This window comes from Delphinapterus leucas, chromosome 3, assembly GCF_059928025.1.
Source record: "Delphinapterus leucas isolate spDelLeu-1000000601 "Yukka" chromosome 3, BTC_Dleu_Yukka2, whole genome shotgun sequence".
NCBI classification, from domain to species: Eukaryota; Metazoa; Chordata; class Mammalia; order Artiodactyla; family Monodontidae; genus Delphinapterus; species Delphinapterus leucas.
This window is the reverse complement of record NC_143131.1, coordinates 65,352,991-65,379,779: the sequence shown is the minus strand read 5'-3', so window position 1 is coordinate 65,379,779 and position 26,789 is coordinate 65,352,991. Positions and strand designations below refer to the sequence as shown.

General features: G+C 37.5%; 1 protein-coding gene across 5 annotated transcripts in view; it reads right to left on the bottom strand.

Moving 5' to 3' along the window:
- The window catches only part of MSH3 (mutS homolog 3), a 182,999-nt gene that overhangs the window by 154,971 nt on the left and 1,239 nt on the right, over nt 1–26,789 (bottom strand). For all 5 annotated transcript variants that reach the window (XM_022593737.3, XM_022593729.3, XM_022593721.3 and 2 more), the window contains exons 2-7: nt 26,367–26,487; nt 15,104–15,324; nt 10,925–11,131; nt 9,176–9,292; nt 8,658–8,775; nt 7,558–7,703 (exon numbers count right to left, since the gene is read on the bottom strand). In XM_022593737.3, coding sequence (XP_022449445.2) covers nt 7,558–7,703; nt 8,658–8,775; nt 9,176–9,292; nt 10,925–11,131; nt 15,104–15,324; nt 26,367–26,487 — 930 coding nt within the window. The remainder of the gene's footprint in view (nt 1–7,557; nt 7,704–8,657; nt 8,776–9,175; nt 9,293–10,924; nt 11,132–15,103; nt 15,325–26,366; nt 26,488–26,789) is intronic.

Below are 26,789 nucleotides of genomic sequence, written 5' to 3'. Positions count from 1 at the left end.
ATGCACCCAACATAGGAGCACCTCAATATATAAGGTGCTGTATATGCTAACAGTCATAAAAGGGGAAATCAACAGTAACACAATCATAGTACGGGACTTTAACACCCTACTTTCACCAATGGACAGATCATCCAAAATGAAAATAAATAAGGAAACACAAGCTTTAAATGACACATTAAACAAGATGGATTTAAATGATATTTATAGCACATTCCATCCAAAAACAACAGAATACACTTTATTCTCAAGTGCTCATAGAACATTCTCCAGGATAGATCATATCTTGGGTCACAAATCAAGCCTTGATAAATTTAAGAAAATTGAAATTGTATCAATTATCTTTTCCAAACACAATGCTATAAAACTAGATATCAATTACAGGCAAAAGACTGTAAAAAATACAAACACATGGAGGCTAAACAATACACTACTAAATAACCAAGAGATCACTCAAGAAATCAAAGAGGAAATCAAAAAATACCTAGAAACAAATGACAATGAAAACATGACAACCCAAAACCTATGGGATGCAGCAAAAGCAGTTCTAAGAGGGAAGTTTATAGCAATACAATCCTACCTCAAGAAACAAGAAACATCTCGAATAAACAACCTAAACTTACACCTAAAGTAATTAAAGAAAGAAGAACAAAAAAAACCCCACAGTTAGCAGAAGGAGAGAAATCATAAATATCAGATCAGAAATAAATGAAAAAGAAATGAAGGAAACAATAGCAAAGAATAAAACTAAAAGCTGGTTCTTTGAGAAGATAAACAAAATTGATAAACCATTAGCCAGACTCATCAAGAAAAAAAGGGAGAAGACTCAAATCAACAGAATTAGAAATGAAAAAGAAGTAACAACTGACACTGCAGAAATACAAAGGATCATGAGAGATTACTACAAGCAACTCTATGCCAATAAAATGGCCAACCTGGAAGAAATGGACAAATTCTTAGAAAAGCACAACCTTCCGACACTGAACCAGGAAAAAATAGAAAATATAAACAGACCAATCACAAGCACTGAAATTGGAAACTGTGATTAAAAATCTCCCAACAAACAAAAGCCCAGGACCAGATGGCTTCACAGGCGAATTCTAGCAAACATTTAGAGAAGAGTTAACACCTATCATTCTGAAACTCTTCCAAAATAAAGCAGAGGGAGGAACACTCCCAAACTCATTCTACGAGGCCACCATCACCTTGATACCAAAGGCAGACAAAGATGTCACAAAGAAAGAAAACTACAGGCCATCTATCACTGAGGAAGATAGATGCAAAAATCCTCAACAAAATACTAGCAAACAGAATCCAACAGCACATTAAAAGGATCATACACCCTGATCAAGTGGAGTTTATCCCAGGAATACAAGGATTCTTCAATATACACAAATCAATCAATGTGATAAACCATATTATCATACTGAAGGAGAAAAACCATATGATCATCTCAACAGATTCAGAAAAAGCTTTCGACAAAATTCAGCACCCACTTATGATAAAAACCCTCCAAAAAGTAGGCATAGAGGGAACTTACCCCAACATAATAAAGGCCATATATGACAAACCCACAGCCAGCCTTGTTCTCAATGGTGAAAAACTGAAACCATTTCCTCTAAGATCAGGAACAAGACAAGCTTGCCCACTCTCACCACTATTATTCAACACAGTTTTGGAAGTTTTAGCCACAGCAATCAGAGACGAAAACCAAAAAAAGGAATCCAACTGGAAAAGAAGTAAAACTGTCACTGTTTTCAGATGACATGATACTATACACAGAGAATCCCAAAGATGCTACCAGAAAACTACTAGAGCTAATCAATTAATCTGGTAAAGTAGCAGGATACAAAATAATGCACAGAAATCTCTTGCATTCTTATACACTAATGATGACAAATCTGAAAGAGAAATTAAGGAAAGACTCCCATTTACCATTGCAACAACAAAAAAATAAAATACCTAGGAATAAACATATCTAAGGAGACAAAAAACCTGTATGCAGAAAACTATAAGACACTGATGAAAGAAATTAAAGATGATACAAACAGATGGAGATTTACTCTTGGATTGGAAGAATCAACATTGTGAAAATGACTATACTACCCAAAGCAATGTACAGATTTAGTGCAGTCCCTATCAAACTACCAATGGCATTTTTCACAGAACCAGAACAAAAATGACCCCGAACAGCCAAAGCAATCTTGAGTAAGAAAAATGGAGATGGAGAAATCAGGCTCCTTGACTTCAGACTATACTACAAAGCTACAGTAATCAAGACAGTATGGTACTGGCATAAAAACAGAAATATAGATCAATGGAACAAGATAGAAAGCCCAAAGATAAACCCACACACATATGGTCACCTTATTTTTGATAAAGCAGGCAAGAATATACGATGGAGAAAAGACAGCCTTTTCAATAAGTGGTGCTGGGAAAACTGGACAGCTACGTGTAAAGAATGAAATTAGAACACTCCCTAAGACCATACATAAAAATAAACTCAAACTGGATTAAAGACCTAAATGTAAGGCCAGACACTATAAAACTCTTAGAGGAAAACATAAGCAGAACACTCTATGACATAAATCACAGCAAGATCCTTTTTGACCCACCCCCTAGAGAAATGGAAACAAAACCAAAAATAAACAAATGGGACCTAATGAAACTTAAAAGCTTTTGCACAGCAAAGGAAACCATAAACAAGACAAAAAGACAACCCTCAGAACGGGAGAAAATATTTGCAAATGAAGCAACTGACAAAGGATTAATCTCCAAAATATACAAGCAGCTTATGCAGCTCAATATCAAAAAAGCAAACAACCCAATCCAAAAATGGGCAGAAGACCTAAATAGACATTTCTCCAAAGATATACAGATTGCCAACATACACATGAAAGGATGCTCAACATCATTAATCATTAGAGAAATGCAAATCAAAACTACAATGAGGTATCACCTCACACTGGTCAGAAGGGCCATCATCAAAAAGTCTACAAACAATAAATGCTGGAGAGGGTGTGGAAAAATGGGAACCCTCTTGCACTGTTGGTGGGAATGTAAATTGACACAGCCACTAGGGAGAACAGTATGGAGGTTCCTTAAAAAGCTAAAAATAGAACTACCATATGACCCAGCAATACCACTACTGAGCATATACCCTGAGAAAACCATAATTCAAAAAGTCATGTACCACAATGTTCATTGTAGCACTATTTACAATAGACAGGACATGGAAGCAACCTAAGTGTCCATCAATAGATGAATGGATAAAGAAGATGTGGCACATATATACAATGGAATATTACTCAGCCATAAAAAGAAACAAAATTGAGTTATTTGTAGTGAGGTGGATGGACCTAGAGTCTGTCATACAGAGTAAACTAAGTCAGAAAAAGAAAAATAAACACTGTATGCTAACACATATATATGGAATCCAAAAAAAAAAAAAGATTCTGAAGAACCTAAGGGCAGGACTGGAATAACGACGTAGGCATGGAGAGTGTACTTGAGGACATGGGGAGAGGGAGGGGTGGGCTGGGACAAGGTGAGAGAGTGGCATGGACATATATACACTACCAAATGTAAAACAGATAGCTAGTGGAAAGCAGCCGCATAGCACAGGGAGATCAGCTCAGTGCTTTGTGACCACCTAGAGGGGTGCGATAGGGAGGGTGGGAGGGAGACGCAAGAGGGAGGGGATATGGGGATATATGTATACATATGGCTAATTCACTTTGTTATACAGCAGAAGCTAACGCACCAATGTAGAGCAATTATACTCCAATAAAAACGTTGAAGGAAAAAAAAGTATAATTTTTGCAAAAAAAAATCAAATAAAACAAACTCTGATAAACACCTTGTACACAGTCTATCCAGGGAAACAACTATGATAACCAAAAGCCATCTCCATCACCCCAAGCCAATAATAGCCAAGATAACCTGGAAAAGATCATAGTTTGGAAAAGAAGAAAAAGATTTAGTAATTTACTCAAGGTCGAGGGGCAATAAAGTGGTGGAGGCAAGATTCACATAGTCTGACTCCACAAGCCACACTCGTACTCACTACTGACAATCATGAAAGGCATGGGGCCAGTTACAGACTGCATGAGCTAACAGGAGGAAAAACAACCAGTCCCTACACTCATGGACATCTGGTGGAAAGTCAACTGACAGAGCCTCTCCAGAAAACTGCCTGGCATTTTCTAAGAAAGCTGAAAACATCCACATCCTATAACTCAGCAATTCCTCCCCTACCTATATACTCTTAAGCAACTCAGGCACATGTATAAGGCATGTGCAAAAAGGTTGACAGTGTATCCTTTGTACAAGCAAAAACTGGAAAGAATCCACAAGAATGAAAAAACTGTAAAATGAAATACAATGTAGCAATGACAACAAAAAAACTACTAAGGTAACACATGTAATATCCGATAAATCCCATGTACACAATGGTAAACAAAGAAGCAAGACCCAAAAGGATACATACAATATATTTACATTTATATACTTTTTAAGGTCATAAAACTGTATCTAAAAGCAAGGGAATTATTATCTTAAAGTCTGGATTATGGTTACCTCCAGAGGGAAGAGGCCCTTCTGTGAGCAGTGCTGTATTTCCTAACCTGGGTGGTTGTCTCAATATTACACTGTAAATTTCTGTTTTATGCATTTTTTTCCTCGATTATTTTATAACTTTTTAAAAAATCACTCATTTTTGGCTCACGGAAGTTCATTAATTATAGTCCAGAGGCCTTCTCTAGTGGCCACATAGCTGGACTGTAAGTACATTAGCATACACATATAAGTTTATCTCCCAATCTACAACCAAATTTTTACAAAAGCTATTAACAGAAGTTCAAGTAATAAATTTATCAGACAGATAAATTCCCCTCTGCTTTTTTAAATCAGAGAAACGGTCTATATCATAAAACCTGCAACAGGTACTACTCTGTGTGATATGTAACGTTGATAAACCCACAGTCAGTCTGTATAAAGCTGTGCATTGCCCAGCCTGACGGTAGCGGGCCTGATGGCAGTGGCACTACAACACAAAAGCCTTTGATTTCAGACTAACTACCAGTATCCAAAGGATGACTCCTAGGTAGTGACTGGGGAACATGTGACACTCACCACAACAGGGAAAAACCCAGCAAAAACAGGGTAAAGGAAGATGAGATCCATTTCAGCCACACTGAATTTCAGGGCCCTTGTCCAATGAAGAGTTGGAAGCAAGAGCCTGGAGCTCACAAGAGAGGTGCAGCCTGGACCAGGCCTCTGGATGTCATCAGCCCAAAAGTGGTTGGTGAGGTAAAGAATGGGTCCCAAGAAAATGCCTGAGATGCAAACTATCATTTCTTTTTTTTTTTTTTATGCATGCCAGTTCATACACTACGGTTAACTTTGGCAGTAGGCCAGAGCGTATTTCTAACTGCACAAAGTAGGAGTTGTATACTATCAGCTCTGCTCCTTAGATTGAGTTCCAGGTAAATATAAAATAGCACATTACATCTGATAAAGCTTAAAAGCAAGTAACCTTACTATTTTTAGGTAGGTTCAATTGCCTGCAGCTAGATAAAACGTGCTTCTCAAGGGTAAAAAAATCATTTAGAGCCATCCAACAGTAATGCAAACTCCCGGAGAGAAAGGCTTACTGATTAAGCAAATGTCAAGTTAGCACAAAGTTATGCAGTCAGAATGAGGTATTAAAAGGTACTTTGGAGACATGTGGGTTGTAAGAATTTTTGTTGATATTGTAGCTGGTTGCAGAAGTTTGTAAAAAACAAAGAGAATGAGTTATTATTAGGCAAAGGGTCCTACTTGTGCTTAACAGAACAAGGGAGTCTAATAGTTCCAAAGGGCCCTTAAACCTAAGATTTTTTTTTCCCAGACCGGGGCACGAACCTGTGTCCCCCGCATCGGCAGGTGGACTCTCAACCACTGTGCCACCAGGGAAGCCCTTAAACCTAAGATTTTAAGCAGAGTCCAAGTAAGTCTATAAATGGGCAAATCTGCTCACAAATTGCCAGAAGGCAAGATCAATAAAACTATGATTCACAAATTATATATTCACAAATATACTTACCTGGAAGACTGGTTATAAGTATTCCTAATCCTTATTAAAAAGAGTTTTGCTTTAATCTACTGCTTCTGAGGCTCTATTTACAATAGCCCAGAGATGGAAACAACCTAAATGTCCATCATCGGATGAATGGATAAAGAAGATGTGGCACATATATACAATGGAATATTACTCAGCCATAAAAAGAAACAAAATTGAGCTATTTGTAATGAAGTGGATGGACCTAGAGTCTGTCATACAGAGTGAAGTAAGTCAGAAAGAGAAAGACAAATACCGTATGCTAACACATATATATGGAATTTAAGAAAAAAAAATGTCAAAAAGAACCTAGGGGTAAGACAGGAATAAAGACACAGACCTACTAGAGAATGGACTTGAGGATATGGGGAGGGGGAAGGGTATGCTGGGACAAAGTGAGAGAGTGGCATGGACATATATACACTACCAAACGTAAAATAGATAGCTAGTGGGAAGCAGCCACATAGCAGAGGGAGATCAGCTCGGTGCTTTGTGACCACCTAGAGGGGTGGGATAGGGAGGGTGGGAGGGAGGGAGACACAAGAGGGAGGAGATATGGGAACATATGTATATGTATAACTGATTCGCTTTGTTATAAAGCAGAAACTAACACACCATTGCAGAGCAATTATACTCCAATAAAGATGTAAAAAAAAAAGAGAGAGTTTTGTACTAGCCAGCTATCATTTCCCTTTAACTCTTGAACTTTCCTCTAGACTAGATATGACAATCCCATAATCATTTGTGTTTAACTTCAAATCCCTAGAGGAAATTTGTAAAACCCTTTGTTATCCATGCATGTGTTGACTTTTATTCTGCTATCTGTACACTGTCCACATGCATGCCTGTCACTGGGTCTATCTTGAACCCTAAACTGCTAAAGCCCATGGACAGAAACTATCTGGATCCCTCCATAGCACAGAGTGCCAAGTAGCCACCTGAGAAAATTATAACTAGTAATTTAACATATAAAATTAGGAGGAAAATGCTTTTCTAGTATAATTACTTGAGGACACAACCTATCAGATAGCCTCATTATAAACCATACATGATTACTCATATTTAAAGATTCCTTGAAGATCTATCATTCGTTCTTTTTTTTTAAAAAATTATTTATTTATTTATTTTTGGCTGTGTTGGATCTTCGTTGCTGTGCACAGGCTTTCTCTAGGGGAGGCGAGCGGGGGCTACTCTTCGTTGCGGTGCGCGGGCTTTTCATTGCGGTGGCTTCTCTTGTTGCAGAGCACAGGCTCTAGGTGCACAGGCTCAGTAGTTGTGGTTCGCGGGCTCTAGAGCGCAGGCTCAACAGTTGTGGCTCACGGGCTTAGTTGCTCCGCACCATGTGGGATCTTCGCAGACCAGGGCTTGAACCTGTGTCCCCTGCACTGGCAGGCAGATTCTTAACCACTGCACTACCAGGGAAGTCCCTATCATTCATTCTTCACCTACAAAGTACTTACCACAAGTCCAATGAAAACGTTCCCCTTTTTTTTGTCTTTAACATTTTCCTTATTTTCACAGATACACAGAAGATAGCTGGTAGAAGTATCAGTCATTATCTCATCGACATTAACAGCATCATCCAGCTTGACTAAAGGATTCACATGTAATAATCATTAAAGAAAAACAAATGCTACATTCCCATTAGCTTTTCCCCCTTAAAATAACGGTTCATTTTCCTGGGCATTTTTGCTTTATGCAAAATGGAAATTAATGGAATAAAACAGCCTTCAGAATTTGGGTAGAAGCTAAGCAGGCCTCTAAATAAGCACATCTGTAATAAACCATAACAGCAATACCTTCACACAGTATCATTTAAGACCTTATCCCTACATTCTTTTATTCTGAGAGACCGGACCCCATTCCACAGTAAACAAAATGCTTCCTTATCATATTTGATATATAATTATTTGGTTTTTAAATAATTGATAGAATGTTATGACTTTGCTGTTAAAATCATTTTGCTTCGAGTAACTCATTGAATTTTTCAATGACCATAAACTGGGGGGCAATCATTATATATACTGAGGGTTCTTGCAAGTGAGAAAGCTTACAAACCATTTTCAAAAGTAATAAAATTCTTATGATGCTAACAATTAATGAAGATGACCTACTATTATGTTTTATAAGCACTTAACTGTGTGTTAACTTGGTAGCTTTCTTTTCACATTTTGAAGTAAATAAGTTATTTTTTAGGTCTCATCTTAGGAAGATCTACAGGAGCTTGTAAGCCCTAAGCATCTAACCACTGCCCACAAAGGCCTAGGAAAGATGCAATTTCACATCAGTTGCTAACTTGCTATCATCTTTTATCAGGCTCTCTTTTTTCTTGCTCTTAAAATACAATGAACTCTCCTTTTACTGTGGCATTTGAAAAATGCTTCTTTCCAGCCAATATCAACTCTTCTCTCTTCAGTACCTTACTAATCACAGGTCAAGGTAACCATACTGCCTCATCTCATCAAAAAGGTACCCAATCAAAGAACAGTTTTAAAAAATGCTATTTAAAACAAAGCCCTTGTAACATTTAAGAAAAACAATTCCTATTTGAAAAGGATATCTTCTCCAATAAGTGTAGATTTTGTATAAAGAGCAGTCAATTTCCGGGAAAAGAGTGAACTTTTGTTGTCCCCAATGGCTTTTAACGCAGCTGTTTCAGTTTGTTTCACAACTCCCACCTTCAACAAAAGTAAGAAATACTGCATATCAAATACGATGGAAAATTTGTTAACAAAACATTAATTCTAGACTTTGAAAGGTTAATTCTGAAACATTTAAAGTAAACAAATTAGTCCACAATGTCCAGAGGTAGGGCTTAAGTAATAAGTACCACAAGGACCTTGCAAGTGTGGATAAATCACTATGAAACACTCCATCACAGAGTTGAAAAAACTTTTTACCCTAAATATCTAGTATGTTAAAAACTCATGGAGCTATACTGCCAATAATTATGACAAATTTTAATTTCTCCAAAATACCAAATTCCAAAACCAGTTATAGCCTACCATCTTAGAAAACATTTCCCTCTCTGGAAGACACTCTAATCCCCTTTTCCCACAAGTTGAAGCCAAAGCTGACCTTATATCCCTTGGCCACAAGGCGGCGTACGTGAACAAACAGCCGGTGAGCAGGTATGCTTGCTGTCATAAAGTTGTGATCTAAATGGCAATAGATATTGAGCTCCCGGGCTGCAATCTAAAAAAATTTAAGAAGAAAATATCAATACATTTCTACTTCTAGATTCCCTGTGAGTGCTTGTTCACTTTGTTAAAAATCCATCAAGGTATACATTTAGGATTTGTGCACTTCTCTGTGCGGTATGTCAATAAAAAATTTAAAAGACATTTGCTGTGTAGAAGCCTATGGTTTTATCTTTTTTTTAACAGTGTCCATGGCCTAACCTCAAAGCCAACATCTATATTTATAAACAACTCAGAAAAATGACAGGTTTTCTTTTATGTCCTTAGATCTATCAAAACCTTAAAAGTGCTGAGCTTTCCCTGCACAACACAGAGACCATGAGACTGAAGTAGAATAAGAATTTGCTACTTAGCACATGCAAATAACTGAAAATTAGGAGATACCACGGAGTATATGTACATGATGAACCTCCTTGGACAGAGGGCATCTTTGAGGAAGTGAGAAGAGAACCCCCTGGTCTGGTTAGCTACTTAATGATGCATGAATGATAGGAATGCAGAATCAGGCAGCACCACCTGATTCCCTACGTTTTTCTACAAAGTCCCAGGGCTTAGATATTGCCCACTGGGGCCACGGAATTGGAGTCATTCCTCCACTCTCACTCCCCTGTATCACCCGTCTCTGAACTGTATTAGTTCATCACTGCAGGGCAAGAAGACATCAGTCTTTACTGTGGTCAAGGCTGAATTTAGCACTCAACCTAGAGAGAAAGGCAGAGAGCAGCACTTCCTTTCACCCCTTCATCTATAAGAGGCCAACCACGTGGTTCCTGTCCTCAGGAAACACGCGGATGCTGTTTCAAAGTCTAATTTCATGACACAGAAGAGAGCATCATGCCATCTGAACTAGAGAACACCACTTTCCTGCCGCAGGACTTAGGACACTAGAAGAACAGAAGTTGGCCAGGCCTCCACTCCCCATTCATGAGGTGGCAGACGAGCCACCTCATCACTCTCTGAAGATGTACTATCCAACCAGGCCTAAAACTAAGGGATCATCACAATCATTCGTGACCTCAACAGCACCACCAGCAATACCAAGCCTACGCTTGCCCCTAAATGCTCAAGTTTACTTTTAACCTTCTTAACTTAGGCCTATATCAAACACCCCAAATTAAATACAAACCCAACTTGGACTAAGATAGCAAGACAGCTGATATACGGAGACTTGTAAGACTTCACACACTTGTTGGTGGCTGGCAGGGTTAATGTGCTCTTCCACTGAGATTTAACTATATTCCTGGCTATGAAAATTCATAAGTTAAGGGTAAAAAGAGGAATTTCTGTACATCTCAATTTTCTTTTTCTTGCTTGAGTGTTCATTAGGAATACTCACATGATTATGGTTCATTCACAATTGACTTTCGATGGATGAAAGGTACTGGGCCAGCACCATGGAGAATAAGCATGAACATTCCAATAGGGACCCCTCACTTCCTTCCCCACAAATCTAGCATCCACCAAGTTTGCTTGTGTCTATTTTTAGTTTTTACTTTAAATGAAAGTATTTTTGAAGGTAATTGATCACATTAGCTTCTCCATAAGGTCAGAAAATGAAATAAAAACACTGGAAAATATTTAAGGCTGGACAAAAAAACAGGAAACAGTGTCTGAGAAAACAACTTACCTCTGCATCTTCCCCAAAGAATCTATACTTATATCCACATTCCACACACAAAATTGCATCTTTCTGCTGCTGCTTCATTTCTATGTATTGTAATTCTAAGGGGGTGTAGATGCTTTTGGTCCGTTTGTTAGATGGTTTAGAATCAGAAGTCTTCTGTAAGTTTTCACAACTGCTATGTGATGATCCACAATGACTGAGTGTCTTGTCCTGGCAACCGAAAGATTTTTATAGTTTAAAAAGTATTAACTGTAATAATAGTTCCAGAATGTAAATTTGGCACAAAGCTAATAATTGGTGAATCCAAGTGAAAAGTTTACAAGAGTATATCATATATTAGGCATATTTTCTTGCAGGTTTGGAATTTTTTCAAAGTAAATGACTTAAAAAAGTGAGCCAAACTAAACTACTGTATAATTACTTGAGCAAATTTTGAAAGCCGAAACTAAAAAAGCTTTCTATACTTCTCTTTAAATTGGATTTCATTAAACCAATTATAATTAACCATTTTCTTTTCTTTATTCCCAGATATATAAGGCACAAAAGGTCATCAGGCATCCAACCTTCTCCCTCAGCGGTAAGGCAAAACCACTTTCAACAAGCATGCCAGCAGCTAAAGCTGCACTTAATGTTTAAATTTCCAAGTACAGTCTAAAAGATAGTATATTCCATAATCTTTATTCCAAGAAAGAATCACAATTTGTTTGGTAAAGAGAGATGAGAAACAGCTTTTGGAAAGCATAAAGCACAAGGTTACATTTTCAACATTAGTATTCCTGATATCCACCTGTCTATATGAAAACCATAATTAAATCTAGTTCACAGCTTAGAGCGAATTCCTTGCTTCTGAGACTTATTAAGGTAAAATGAAACAAATCTGTACAATTGATGACATAAAAATTCATATTTTAAGGCAAGGCAAGAAAAATCTAAAAATTCTTCTCTCCCCATTTTGGCCCCCTCCCTCCCCTTCAGTATGCATTGTGCATCTATCTGCCTTATGCTTAGGTTTAGCAGAAATACCTGCTCAACCATTAAGATCAATTTTCCTCCTTCTGGTGCCAGCCTTATAACTCCTTGGAAGCTAACATTTCTTTCTCAATCCTTTATGGGGTCACGATGACTCACCCACTCGCCTCGTACACACAGACATCTATGGGGAACTTTATATACAATGCCAACATACCATTTCCCTTAAAGATAGCCATTGGTACATAACATACCGGTCAGACGACCTGGGGAGACACTGGGCACCTAATGGAAGTCTTCTTAGCTTAAATACTTACTTATGACCTTATTAATGTTACTAGCTATATTACTTGTATTCTGCCTATTTTATAATATAATTGTTTCTTGCGTTACCAAATGTATGACTGAGCCTCCAATAAAATTAATAATGATTAGGCGACTTAAAACAATTGACAAAATATACAGTCCTATATGATCAGTGATTTTAATAGTGTAACTCTAGATATGGGAAGAAGCAACAAGAGAGAATCTTTTTCTAGACCATAGCAGACTATAAGACAGGTGGTTCAGAGGCTTTCGGCTACTGTTAACAGGGCCTAGTCCAGGAACAGCACAGTGAGTGGCCTACCAACAAAATCCTTGCCTGACCTGAGAATGAGTATTCCTAGCGCCATAGGACAAATTGATCACAAAATGCCTCCCAAACCTTGGTTGAAATTAAGACCGAAAGGGAACCAATTAAAAAATAAAGACTGTTTGCCCATCAACCAATTCTACAAGAATGAAGTCATTAGCTACTGTGGTTGCTGACCTATATTACACCCTGAAAGGAATTCAGGAAGAAGATCAGGATGAGGCTCTTTGTGAAACTTGCCCTCAGATAGATATTTTCAGGAGAAATTTTTTTATAAACCTGGATTCTTGCATCATCCCATACTTAGAAAAGCACTAAAATCATTAACTAAGATGTCTGTTCCTTGTGACTAGCAGCAACCTTCTACTGAGATGTGTGCTTGAGTGCACATACCCCCTTTACCAAAATCACACATATACTGGCCTCCCCGCCCTTTACTTCTTTGGAACAGTTCTCAGAGCTCTCTGAGAGACTATCTCCCGGGTTATAATCCTCAGGTTGGCTCAAATAAAATTTTTCACTTCTTTCTTAGATTGACTATTGATTATTTTTGTCAAAAGGATAAATCCAGCTTCTAATTAACTGTCACTGGGTCACTGCCTACATCTAAAAACTTACCAGCTACCCTTGAAATTAAAAATATGGCCTAAAAGACTAGTGACCAGCAGAGGCAGAGAAGGGAGAAAGAGAAATGTCTTATATGGCCCAGGGAGGGGACCGCAGTCCAAGGAAAGCCCAGAAAGATGTTCTTTAGAGTTGCAGTTGCTAAAGGTTTAAAAAATTCAGCTTAGCTGGAATAGCAGGTAGAGACACAGTTTATCTGAATAGCGAAGCCAAGCAAACCTCCAAAGATCAGCAATGAGATCTGGTAAAGTATGGACAGGCATGGCAGGAGAAAAGTGGGTCAATATACCAGGTTGGAGAATGCATTTGCTTTTAATTATGATGGAAATTCAAGAAAACCACATATTGCAAAACTTAATGAATACTTAAAAAAATATATTTCCTGGAAAAAGAAAGTTCTTACTTTATACCTTATTCATATAGGGAATGAAAGTAGGAATCCAGCAAATAGTTTTAAGCATATGGGATACGAATAAACAAGTCAATCTGAATACTTGAGTATTAAGCAACTTTTTTTCCCCACCATTTGGGTGAAAATATTTCTCAGATATACTCTTTTTCATATTCCCAGAGACAGCATTCTGAACTCAATTTAACTTCGTCTTGACAATTGAGGATGATCAGAATAATAAAATGGGAATTTCAGGACCGATTTCTAGGTGTCTCTTCTAACTGGTTACTTCTAATGTGCTGTGAATCAGAAATGCCAAGTTGGTCATTTTATGTATAAACCAACAGTAAATCTCATGAGACCCTAGGATAAATTCTCCAATTAATAAAGTGAACATACATATACAAACTTTTTGACCTCTATACTTTATGACCACTACACTCAGGTGAACTGCTTCTAAGTACTAAAAAACGATTAAAAATGAAAACAAAGCAACTTTTTTTCTGATGATGTAAAATAAGTCAATGGATCTTACGGCCTGGCTGAAGGAGGAGTTCATGAATCTGGACTTTGTGGGAAGGAGTGTGAACTTCTGAAAATTAGATACAAAATTGTGTTGGTCTGAGTATTTTTCTGAGTAACGAATCCATAGTTTTCATTAGATTTAAATGACTCATAAAAAAAAGTAAAGAACTAGTTCTCTAACTCCATGGTTTTCGATCATGGCTACAAATTAAAATGAGAGCTTTTAAACGATATCCATGCCCAGTTTTTCATGAAAACTAACTAAACATGATTCTGAAGAAGGGTTCTTACTATCGGTATTTTTTTTTTGATGTATAGTTGACATACAATATTATGTTAGTTTCAGGTGTACGACATAGTGATCTGATAATCAAATACATTATGAAGTGATCATAAGTCCAGTAACTAACTGTCACCATACAAAATTATGACAGTAAGGTGATTCTAATTTAAAGCTGGGCTGAGAACCACTAATTCTGAATTATAATAGATTTCAATGATGGATCAAGAGTTAAATTCCCTGATTTTGCAATGGTGAAAAATACTAATAATCACCGAACAGTGGAAGAAGTAAGGAAGCCATATACGTTTGGTTAAACTCTGAATTTATTATATCAGCCAAGCTTTCAACTAAAAACCTCAAAACATCTCTATAAATTATTCACTGTGATTTTCCAGACTAATCATGGAAACTATAAGGAGAACTATAAGAAACTGTGCTTGTATTAATTATTAATAAAGAATCCCCCCAAGTCAGTGGCTCCTAATCCAGGCTGTATATCAGAATCTGCTGGGAGGTTTTCTTGTTTTTCTGTTGTTTTAATAAAACTAATTCATCCTGCCTTAATACATAGTAAACCACAATCTCCAGGAATTTAAAAAAACAAAACAAAACCTAAAAAGCAAAAGCTCCCTCAGCTCATTTGGATGATCAGCCAAGTTTGGGAACCAGTGCCCTGAGTGAACCCACAAACCTAATGGCACTTGAGAACCTACAGTTCTAAGTAACTGGATATTCATCTATATAAGAGTTACATACCTTTTGACTAGTTTGAGATTTGGAATCTTCAGAAGAAACTGCATTCTTTGCACGTAGAAGATTGATATCATCAAAATCAGTACATTTTGGCAGAACTGCAAATCTCTTCTGAAGAGACTCTGTCTGGACTCTATTTTGAGGAAGGGCAGAATCGCAGCAGAATTCTTTCAATTTTTCCAGAGACTTTAAAACGATCCTGGTCCTCAGATGTTTCTTTGGCTCTTAACAAGTCAGAAGAAAATATAACAATAGTATTTTATCTCATTATGTCAATTCATAATTAGCATAGGATTTTTAAAGAGGGAGCTTCTCACTAAAGCAATGAATCTAACTATAATGTGATAAGGAAATAAAGAAACCTCGGGTTCAGGGTGAAGATGGCATATTGAAACATAGATCTAATTTCACTTGGTCCTGAAACCCCATTAAAAACTACAACAGGGCAGACAGAAAAGAAGAGGTGACAACTGCAAACAAAATATCTGAAGCTAGAAGGATAAATGGATAAGCAATAACCAATTTACCATACCTGAAAGCTAAATCCTAAATCAGTAATATATAAAACCAGAAACCAATCTTACTTAGAACACAAAATGTTTATTAAATGGCTCAAGAATCAGGGCACCAGTAGCTCTGGAAATGGAAAAAAGGGAGGTTCTAAAATAAACAGAACTGGTTCAAAACAATTTAATCCCTAGACCCCTACCCCACTCCAAACTCAAGGGTAACTGTCCTCCTTCTACCTCAGAAGAAGACTGGAGATTTCTCTGGAAAAGGCAAAACAGGCACAGGTGAGACGCAGTACTGTGCCTGAACCATAAGAATGATGTGAATACAGGCTTACTGTATGTGGAGAAACCAGCCTCTTCTCACCAGCTCTCAGAACACAGGCAGCCAGAGTTCTCTCTCCAGGCAGGAGCTCACAAGACTCTGGACTGGGGAAACTGACCAGCTCCATGGGAAAGACCTAAAGATACTGACACCAGGAATTCACCAAGGAAACCACCCCCAGGACATGTGCCTTCCTGCCTCCACAGCTTTGCTCATGCTATTCTTTCTCCCCAGAATGCCCTTGACCCCAATTTCCACATGGCAAATTGTACTCACTTCGTCCAGACCCATCTCAAAACTACTTTTTCATGAAATTCTGCTAATTCTCCCAGTTTAAAGTCATCTTTTCTTTCTCTATGTTCCTATAACAAGATCGCATCTCTCTACAGCACTTATCACACTCTGCCAATTAGCAGTTATTAGTAAGCAAGCAACCCATAAAATAAGGGAAACTATCATGTACTGGGTATCTACTATATGCCAGAATACGTCTTTTCACCCTTTAGAGCAATACTATTAGGTAATTATTATTTAATATAAAGAAACTGGGACTGCATTTATTATCTCTTACTTTCCCATTAAAGCAAAAACACTCTGAGGGCAAGAGTTGGGTTTTGTTCATTTCTAAAAGTTTAAATATTTTCATATTAATATTCAAACCTCTTTTTAGAGCTATACTTTATCCTGTCTCCTGTTAACCTTGTAGCTAGAAAAATGTATATTTGAAATCTCTTTTCAAATGTATATATTCATCTTATTTACTGTTATTCTCCCCTTTTCAGGATGTATACTTGAATCACTCTTCAAACATATACTGTAAGTTTTTATATTATATAAGGACTTCTCCCTATCGATACAAAAACACTTTCCCAGGATGGGAGTGGGGTATAAGTCTTAGAATTGCACTCATGTGAAAAAAGAATATCTAAAACTGAAGTGTTAAAAACTAAGGTGAAGTAGCCAGGGACTCTTCTAGCTAGTGAATGCTCTGCTCTTTTCTTCCCATTATTTATTTTTTTAAGTGAACAGTAAAGCTCATATTTCAAAAAATTCCATGTCTATGGCCTTATTTCCACAAACTTCAGGGTTTGCTCAGCTGGATGTGCAGCAAGGACTTAGCGTGCATGTGGTAAGAGCCCTTGATGGCTCACTTTCTTGCCCTCCTCCTTACCATCCTTCCCCACCCTACCCTACTCTCACCACTGCCAAGGAAGATTCCACCTTGAAGCTCCATCCTTGAGTTATGCTCAATACAGAAAGATTTTTGTCGGTTCAGAAAGATCCTGGATTGAGCCCATGCTTCTGTACATCCTCTCTGCTACCCTTCCACATCTCTTAAAGTTTTTTCTCTCCTTTTTCTGTGTAGCCATCTTTCATCCTTAGGCTACAATGACCTTCTACGAGTGCACCACAGCTCAAGAGTTAGGAAAGAAGGTGTCCCACACTTGTTCATTTATATCAAGCCATTATGATTCCTGAACTCTAAAATAAGAGAAAGAACTGGTACACAAGCAATTACCCAAAATTACATTTTTTTCTTAATGCTCCTAGGACCATCAAATCTTGAGCCATCTAAAAGAAAACCAGGGGGAAATATGAACATGTTATCTGCGGGAAGAATGAAGCTTACACAGGAAAACCAAAATCTTTCATTGCCTTCCTCACAGATACCTAAGAGAGATTCTAACACCTCATAAGGCCCTCAATGAAAAAAACTAAATTGGAAGGCTTCTCAAGTACAAAGCCCCCAAGAGCTACAAAACCCTCATGTCTGAGAAGGGACACAGATATAGGCACCAGTCCCTCAATTAGGCCTTGAGGAAGACTGTAACTACTGTGAAAAACCTGGCTCATGGAAAACTGAGTACTATGAAAATTAAAAGGGAAACCTCCTAAAATGGAGTTGGGAGGCCAGCAGGGAGAGCTCTCTTGGACATACTACCCAGCATCAATACAGATCCCAACAGGAAGAGACTTACCTTGCATCTCCTATAGAAGTGACACTAGCTTACTACCACCAGCAGGAGGAAGATTTTCTCCTTGCCTGGCAACAGTACAACCAATAAGACACTGTCACAATTCAGCCAAAGAAAAGCCACTATACTTTGAACTCCCAGTTTCCTCCAATCACTCTCCCAAATTCCTCTTCTCCTCTATAAAAGAGTTTCCTCTCCTTTGCCTTGCTGAATTTGCATGTGGTTTGCCATAGTTGCATGTCCTAAATTGCAGTTCTTACCTGCTCCCAGATAAATCCATTTTGCTGATAAAGTAATTGGCTGTTCTCCTGTTTTAGTTTAACAGTACCCAAATAAACCTTAACAACCTCCATATTCTGCTCCTATACTTAAAACCTCACTTATACTATTTCCTTTTCTGAAGATGCCATGAAATGAACTATCAAATTGCCACAATATGAGATTAAGACTTGCCAGCAGTATCACTAAAGTCTCTGAGCCCTTAAGAGGATATACCCTAGAAATAAGGCCATCGGTTGCTGTCCCAACATGTTAAACAGGCCAAAATCTTTTCAGTAAAAACCTTTCACTGAATTAACACCTTCACTGTTTGAGCTTTAATTTTTTGTGTACCATAAAATGTAAATACATAATAGTTACTTTCTCTACTCAGGCCTTCCTCCTCTAGGCCTAGGTTATGAAGGATCAAGGAGGTAGAAGAATTATCATATTTTAAATAAAGAATTTTAATCTAGAAGGAAGCAGAGTAGATGCTGAAATATAAATATGTGCCACTATAAACAGATTTTTTTTAATCTGTATAAGAATCTATTTTACAGATAAAATAATTCATCTTAAAAAAAGGAAAAAAAGAAAAACCTCTGGAATATTACAAACATATTTTAAATCAGTTAAATTAAACACAATGTTCAGGCAAAACCAATCTATACTGAAGTCAGGATAGTGGTTATCCTTGGTGGGGGGAAGGGGTTGCCAGTGGGAGGGAGCACAGAGAGGTTTCCGGGGGTCCTAGTAATATAGTTTCTTGATCTAAGTGATGGTTATATAGGTGACTTCAGTTTGTGAAATTTATCAAGCTTATGATTCTCTACATGTGTTAAACATCTATAATGAATTAAAAACATCAACAAATCCATGTTCATAGATCTCAGGGTCTCAAGAATTCTCTGTTTGGGAAGATAAATTACACCCAATGTTTTTGAGGGTTTAAGCTCAAAAGAAGATATTTAAGCTTAGGCAGATAAAAATAAGACACAAGTCAAGGAGGAGAGTCTTAAAAAGAAAAATAAATAGATTTAAGAGGCAGTTTCAAATCTTGTCTAACAACAGAAACCCAGGTAAAAGGCAGAACTTCTTCTTTTAAAAGACTTATTTTTTAATCTTAGTGCCCTTGTTTTTAAATATTCATTCCAAATTGGGGCATGTTGTTTTAAACGTCAAACGGTGATTCTTTTTTTAAGAGCATAAAATGAAAATGGAAAGTTTGCTGGATAAAATTTTTTACCCTGTATAATAGGCAGTCATTACAGAATGCAAAAATGGGAATTTGGGGAATGGCATATTTGATTCCATGAAAAATTTTGATTTTTTCACTAAAACTAAGTAGCTTTATACTCAGCCATAAAAAAAAAAAATGCCATTAGCAGCAACATGGATGGACCTAGAGATTATCATACTAAGTGAAGTAAGTCAGACAAAATCTTTTATCATATGATATCACTTATATGTGGAATCTAAAATGTGATACAAATGAACTTATTTACAAAAACAGAAACAGACTCACAGAGTTAGAAAACAAACTTATGGTTACCAAAGGGGAAAGGCCGGGGATGGGGGGGGGCACGGTGTGGATAAATTAGGAGTTTGGGATTAGCAGATACAAACTACTATATATAAAACAGATAAACAATGAGGACCTACTGTATAGCAAGGGAACTATACTCAATATTTTGTAATAACCTATAAGGGAAAAAAATCTGAAAAATATATATATATATGTCTGACTGAATCACTTTGCTGTACACCGGAATCTAACATAACATTGTAAATCAACTATACTTCAATTAAAAAAATATTTTAAATAACTAAGTAGCTTTATGTTAGGATATAAATTGCAGTGTGTAATAATTATAAATATTAATCGATGTCTTTTATAAAATGGTCTAGGGTAAACTGGAAAAAATGAATTTAAGTCAGATTTCAATTTGAACTTCCTGGATATGGTTTAAAGGTATAATATCTGATACATTTCCCGGGTCTTTTTAAAAAATTGTATCTTGGGCTTCCCTAGTGGCACAGTGGTTGAGAGTCCGCCTGCCGATGCAGGGGACACGGGTTCGTGCCCTGGTCCGGGAAGATCCCGCATGCCGTGGAGCGGCTGGGCCCATGAGCCATGGCCGCTGAGCCTGAGCGTCCAGAGCCTGTGCTCCGCAACGGAAGAGGCCACAACAGTGAGAGGCCCACGTACCGCAAAAAAAAAAAAAAAAAAAAATTGTATCTTATTTTTATATACTCTGGCTATATTTTATAATATCTTTAATTGATTTTGGAAAGTCCACATTTATATAGTATTAAGATAATGGATATTTGTATTTATCAAAATGCATTTGAGACAGAGTTCTACACTGTTTATCTGTAATTAAAATAAGAATAATAACAAAAAGTCAAGTCTGAATCTGGGGAGATTTTATTTACCAAACGTAGCCAGACATACATATATTCCATCCCATATGTTTTTCCTATGTGATGCTGACACTCCTGCACTGAAAGGTGGAATCCATGTTCCTTCCCCTTGAACCCACACAGGCCTTTGTAACTAATTCAACCAACAGAGTATGGCAGAAGTGACACTATATAACTTCCAAAGCTAGACTGTGAAAGACAATACAGCTTCCGTCTGGCTCTCTCTCACCATACTCATTCTTGGAAACCAGCCACCACTGCTATGAGGAAGCTCAAATTAGCCCACACAGAGAGACAACGGAGCCAGCTCATACTGGTAAGTGAAATCTTCAAGAACTTTGTGAGCCAGTTGTAAAACACAGCTATTATGTTACAGTATATAAACTTACAATTAAATGAATTACATTAAAAACAAAGGTAACAGGGGGCTTCCCTGGTGGTGCAGTGGTTGAGAATCTGCTTGCTAATGCTGGAGACACTGGTTCAAGCCCTGGTCTGGGAGGATCGAGCCCTGGTCTGGGAGGATCCCACATGCTGCTGCAGAGCAGCTAGGCCCGTGAGCCACAACTACTGAGCCTGCGCATCTGGAGCCTGTGCTCCGCAACAAGAGAGGCCGCGATAGTGAGAGGCCCGCGCACCGCGATGAAGAGTGGCCCCCACTCACCACAACTAGAGAAAGCCCTCGCACGGAAACGAAGACCCAACACAGCAAAAATAAATAATAATAATAATTAATTAATAAAAAATCCTACCCCAATTATCTACTTAAAAACAACAAAAAACAAAGGTAATAAATACTCAGACCTCATTGCTTCCTAAAACTTTTATTACATTTTACTATTGTCTATAATCTAAAGATTATTAACATGTATTGTCTCTGTATGGTGTAAATACTATATAATGGTGTGCTATTGCAACTATCCATCCTTTCCCAACTCTAGAAAAGTCAAGGCTTAAGAACGGGGCTACTCTAGACCTTCTCTTCCAAAGCTTAAAAACAATCCCAAAAAAGATCAAACTGATCCACAAGGAATTTAACTACTTGCCAGAACAAAATTCAACATTCTTTAAAGAAACACAAATCCCAGCACACAACAACACAAAGTTCAAAATACTTATTATCAGGACTTCCCTGGTGGCGCAGTGGTTGGGAGTCCACCTGCCGATGCAGGGCACAGGGGTTCCATCCCTGATCCAAGAAGATCCCACATGCTGTGAAGCAACGAAGCCCATGCACCACAACTACTGAGCCTGCGTTCTAGAGCCCATGAGTCACAACTACTGAGCCCACACACCACAACTACTGAAGCCCACGTGCCCAGAGCCTGTGCTTTGCAACAAGAGAAGCCACCGCAATGAGAAGCACACACACAGCAAGGAAGAGTAGCCCCCGCGCACTGCAACTAGATAAAGCCCGCACGCAGCAATGAAGACCCAACGCAGCCAAAAATAAATAAATTTAAAAAACAAAAATACAAAACACAATCCAAATAATTAATTACTAAACATGCAAAAAGTAGAAAAATCAGTCAAGGTGTACCAAACCAGAAATGATAGAGATGACAGAATTAGCATATAAGGACATGAAAACACATATTATAAACATGTTCCATATAATCAAGAATGAAAAGGAAAAAATAAAGAGGAGCAGAATGGAAGGTTTTTATTTGGTAACAGCTTTACTGAAATACAATTTACATAGAAAAATGGGATATTTTTTAAAAAGAACAATACAGAACTTCTAGAGATGAAATATACAATATCTGAACTGAACATTTCACTGAATTAAATTTATATCATATTAGATACTACTGGAAAAAAATATCACTGAACTTGAAAATACAGCAGGAGAATCAATCCAAAATGAAGCAGAAGGGGAAATAATACTGGAAAATAAATGAAAAGAGCTTCCTTATTTGAGGGATAATGGTAAGTAATCTAGCATCCCTATTAATAAACTCTCAGAAGAAGAGAAAGGGAAGAGACAGAAAAAAAATTTGAGAAAAAAGTGGCCAAAAAATTCTTCCAAATTTGATGAAAACTATAAACCGATGGAACCCAAGAAGCTTTAAATGAACTCCAAACAGGATAAAGATTAATGAAGAAATAAGAATTTTTTTAAATACTAGACTAAGGCTCATCAAAATCAAATGTGGCAAATGGGACCTAATGAAACTTCAAAGCTTTTGCACAGCAAAGGAAACCATAAACAAGACCAAAAGACAACCCTCAGAATGGGGGAAAATATTTGCAAATGAAGCAACTGACAAAGGATTAATTTCCAAAATTTACAAGCAGCTCATGCAGCTCAATAACAAAAAAACAAACAACCCAATCCAAAAATGGGCAGAAGACCTAGACATTTCTCCAAAGAAGGCATACAGACTGCCAACAAACACATGAAAGAATGCTCAACATCATTAATCATTAGGGAAATGCAAATCAAAACTACAATGAGATATCATCTCACACCAGTCAGAATGGCCATCATCAAAAAATCTAGAAACAATGTGGAGAGGGTGTGGAGAAAAGGGAACACTCCTGCACTGCTGGTGAGAATGTGAATTGGTTCAGCCACTATGGAGAACAGGATGGAGGTTCCTTAAAAAACTACAAATAGAACTACCATACGACTCAGCAATCCCACTACTGGGCATATACCCTGAGAAAACCATAATTCAAAAAGAGTCATGTACCAAAATGTTCATTTCAGCTCTATTTACAATAGCCCAGAGATGAAAACAACCTAAGTGCCCATCATCGGATGAATGGATAAAGAAGATGTGGCACATATATACAATGGAATATTACTCAGCCATAAAAAGAAACGAAATTGAGCTATTTGTAATGAGGTGGATAGACCTAGAGTCTGTCATACAGAGTGAGGTAAGTCAGAAAGAGAAAGACAAATACCGTATGCTAACACATATATATGGAATTTAAGGAAAAAAAATGTCAAAAAGAACCTAGGGGTAAGACAGGAATAAAGACACAGACCTACTGGAGAACGGACTTGAGGATATAGGGAGGGGGAAGGGTGAGCTGTGACAAAGCGAGAGAGAGGCATGGACATATATACACTACCAAACGTAAGGTAGATAGCTAGTGGGAAGCAGCCGCATAGCACAGGGAGATCAGCTCGGTGCTTTGTGACTGCCTGGAGGGGTGGGATTGGGAGGGTGGGAGGGAGGGAGATGCAAGAGGGAAGAGATATGGGAACATATGTACATGTATAACTGATTCACTTTGTTATAAAGCAGAAACTAACACACTATTGTAAAGCAATTATACCCCAATAAAGATGTTAAGAAAAAAAATCAAATGTGGGCAAACCAGTGATAAATACAAAATCGTAAAAGCAGCCAGAGGAAAAAAGACATATTAGGGAAATCAACACCATAATTAAAAAACACCAAAAACACCTTGATGTCACAAATGTTAAAGGTTAAGAACCTTTGAAGGAATACTATGACTCCCTTTCTTCTTAAATATAGGACTTTTCTAATATATACTTTACCTAGTTTCCTGTGACTTCTCTTCTTTTAGAGATATATATTTGAATTTCTTTTCAAATGTATGTTTTACCTTTTTATTATTATTCAATTTGTTTTCAAAACACATATTTAAATCACTTTTCAAATGTATCAAGTTTCCTTTTGAGTATAAAAGCTTCCTTCCCCTGTGGATCCTAGGTATAAAAATGAGCTTATAAATTGAAGAATTAAGAACTGAAGTGGATCCATATAATGGCATATTATTCAACAATAAAAAGGAATGATATAATTTAGAGTACTCAAAATCATGGAAAGTAGAATGTTGATGGCCAGGGACTGGGGGAAGAGGGAATGTGGAGCTATTATTTAATGGCTATAGAGTTTCAATTCTGCAAGACAAAAAGAATTCTAGAGATGGATGGAGGTAACGGTTTTACAAAATTATGAATGCACTTAATTGAACTGTACACTTAAAAATGGTTAAGACGAAAATTTTATGTTCCGTGTATTTTACCACAATAAAAAGAAATCAAATCAAAACAACTTTTGAAAGGAAGGAGGTGCTGATACATGCTACAACATAGATGAACCTTGGAAACATTAGGCTAAGTGAAAGAAACCAGACAAAAAGGCCACATACTGTATGATTCTATTTATATGACATGTTCAGAATAGACAAATCTATAGACAGAAAATAGATTCGTGGTTGCTTAGGTCGGTGAGGGGGGCGCTGCTTGGGGAAAATGGGAAGTGACTGCTATTGGGTACTGAGTTTCCTTTGAGGGTGATGAAAATGCTCTAAAATTGACTTAATGAGGGCTGCACAATTCTGTGAATATACTGAAAGTCATTGAATTGTACATGGTAAATGGGTGAATTGTATAACATGTGATTATATCTTAATAATCTGTTATTTAAAAAAAAAAAAACCCGAGGTGGAGCAATCACCCAGCGTTTGACTGGGGAAAGCTCTTTCTTCTTCCTGAGTGTGATTTTTACCAAGTAGCAAAGGTCTTACTTCAAAACATTCCAAGTCTGTTGCCCCTTTTCCACCTCAGCTCTCCTGGGTGCCTGAAAATGTTACTTAAGTGTGGTAACCCTCAACCTCACCTATCACTGGAGGACAGCAAGGGTTGTTTGGAAGAATAAAAGAACTACAAAAACCTGTACAACAATGGCAGGCAAACAGAGGGTTCATTAACAGCTTGACGAATTTACTGAAAAACTGAATAGATCAGATCTATGTAGAGTAATGAAGCAAAGAAAGGTAGACAACCCTGGAAAATGCAAATTCTGTCAAGTCATGCCTCTCGTCATGGCCCCTTCAGGTAGGAGGAGAAAAAGGGTATCATCAGATTTATCCTTCTCTTTAACCATACGTCTCCATTTCTATAGTTATTTCATACTAAGGCTTTCATGTTAACCCTAAATCCAATCTTTACCTCTTGATCCACTAAATAGAAACTTTTTTTTTTTTTTGGTTTTGTCTCATTTTCTTTACCTAAATTCCTGGGGATAATGAAGAAAGAAGCATTTTCTGTCCTCCCCTATCACAAACTGTCTGAGGCCAAAAACTAGAGAAAAATCTGCTCAACCATCTGTATCCAATACCTCCCCTAGAAGTCCAACAGCTCAGGAATAGTGGTTTTACCCAAAACCCTTTAGCATACAGAAAAAGCAGCTCCATGATTTAAAAGGACAGGGTAGATCTACCTGTCCTGACATTGAAAATTGTTCAAAATGTTCTGCTAAGTGGAAAAAAAACAGTTGCAAATTAGTATATATAGTATAATATAATTTATAAAATATTATTATTAGTTAACTTATTTTGGGGTCTATTTGAGTACATATAGATGTATATAAACAGAAAAACCTGGAAGAATGTACAGCACCCCCAAAAATTAGCAGTAGCCCTTATTGAAAGGGAGAGATTATGAGGTCTTTTACTGTCCACCTTCTACATTTCTGTATTGTTTGAAATTTTTATAACAAGAACATTTTACTTTTATAATCAAGACAAAAATTTGCTAGAGGGAATAAGAGAGAAAATTGGGAGAACTACAGCCAAATTGCAGAACTCCATCTCTTACCTCCACTCCCCCAACCTCTTACCCACACCACCCCTTATGAAGGGGCCAGTCTACTCAAGCACAATGGAGACCTTTCTCCACAATGGAAAAAATGGCCCAATACTCCAACAGTCTCCTCTGCCCTCAGGAGAATGTGAGAATATCAGAGTCATTACTTGTAAGAATGAAGAAAAATTGCCCCAGAACTCACCAGCGTTCCCAGACATTACTGAATCACTTCCTTCTTCCTTTTCTTGGACTTTCTTTGCTTTCTTTTTAACAGGTCCATCACTCTCCAGTGGTCTCTTTTTACTCCTATCGATTTCCGCAACCTATGTTAGAAAATGATATTATCTCTAATCTCAAAACTTGATGTATGCAAAATAACTTAAACCTTACTTCTGAATGACAGCAAGGTTCTTGCCATCCACCCTTCATAGAATCATCTGTTTAGAGTTATGGGTGAACTGTTTTACCATCTTCAAAGACAAGGTGGAGACTGGCAAGTCATGAGCCTCAGCACCTCAAGCCCTCCTAGAATTAGAACCAAGGCTGCTACTTTTCTTCACTCGATCAGTCTTCCCCTATCTCAGATTATGAATCACCCTACTTACCTATGTTAAATAGAATAGCT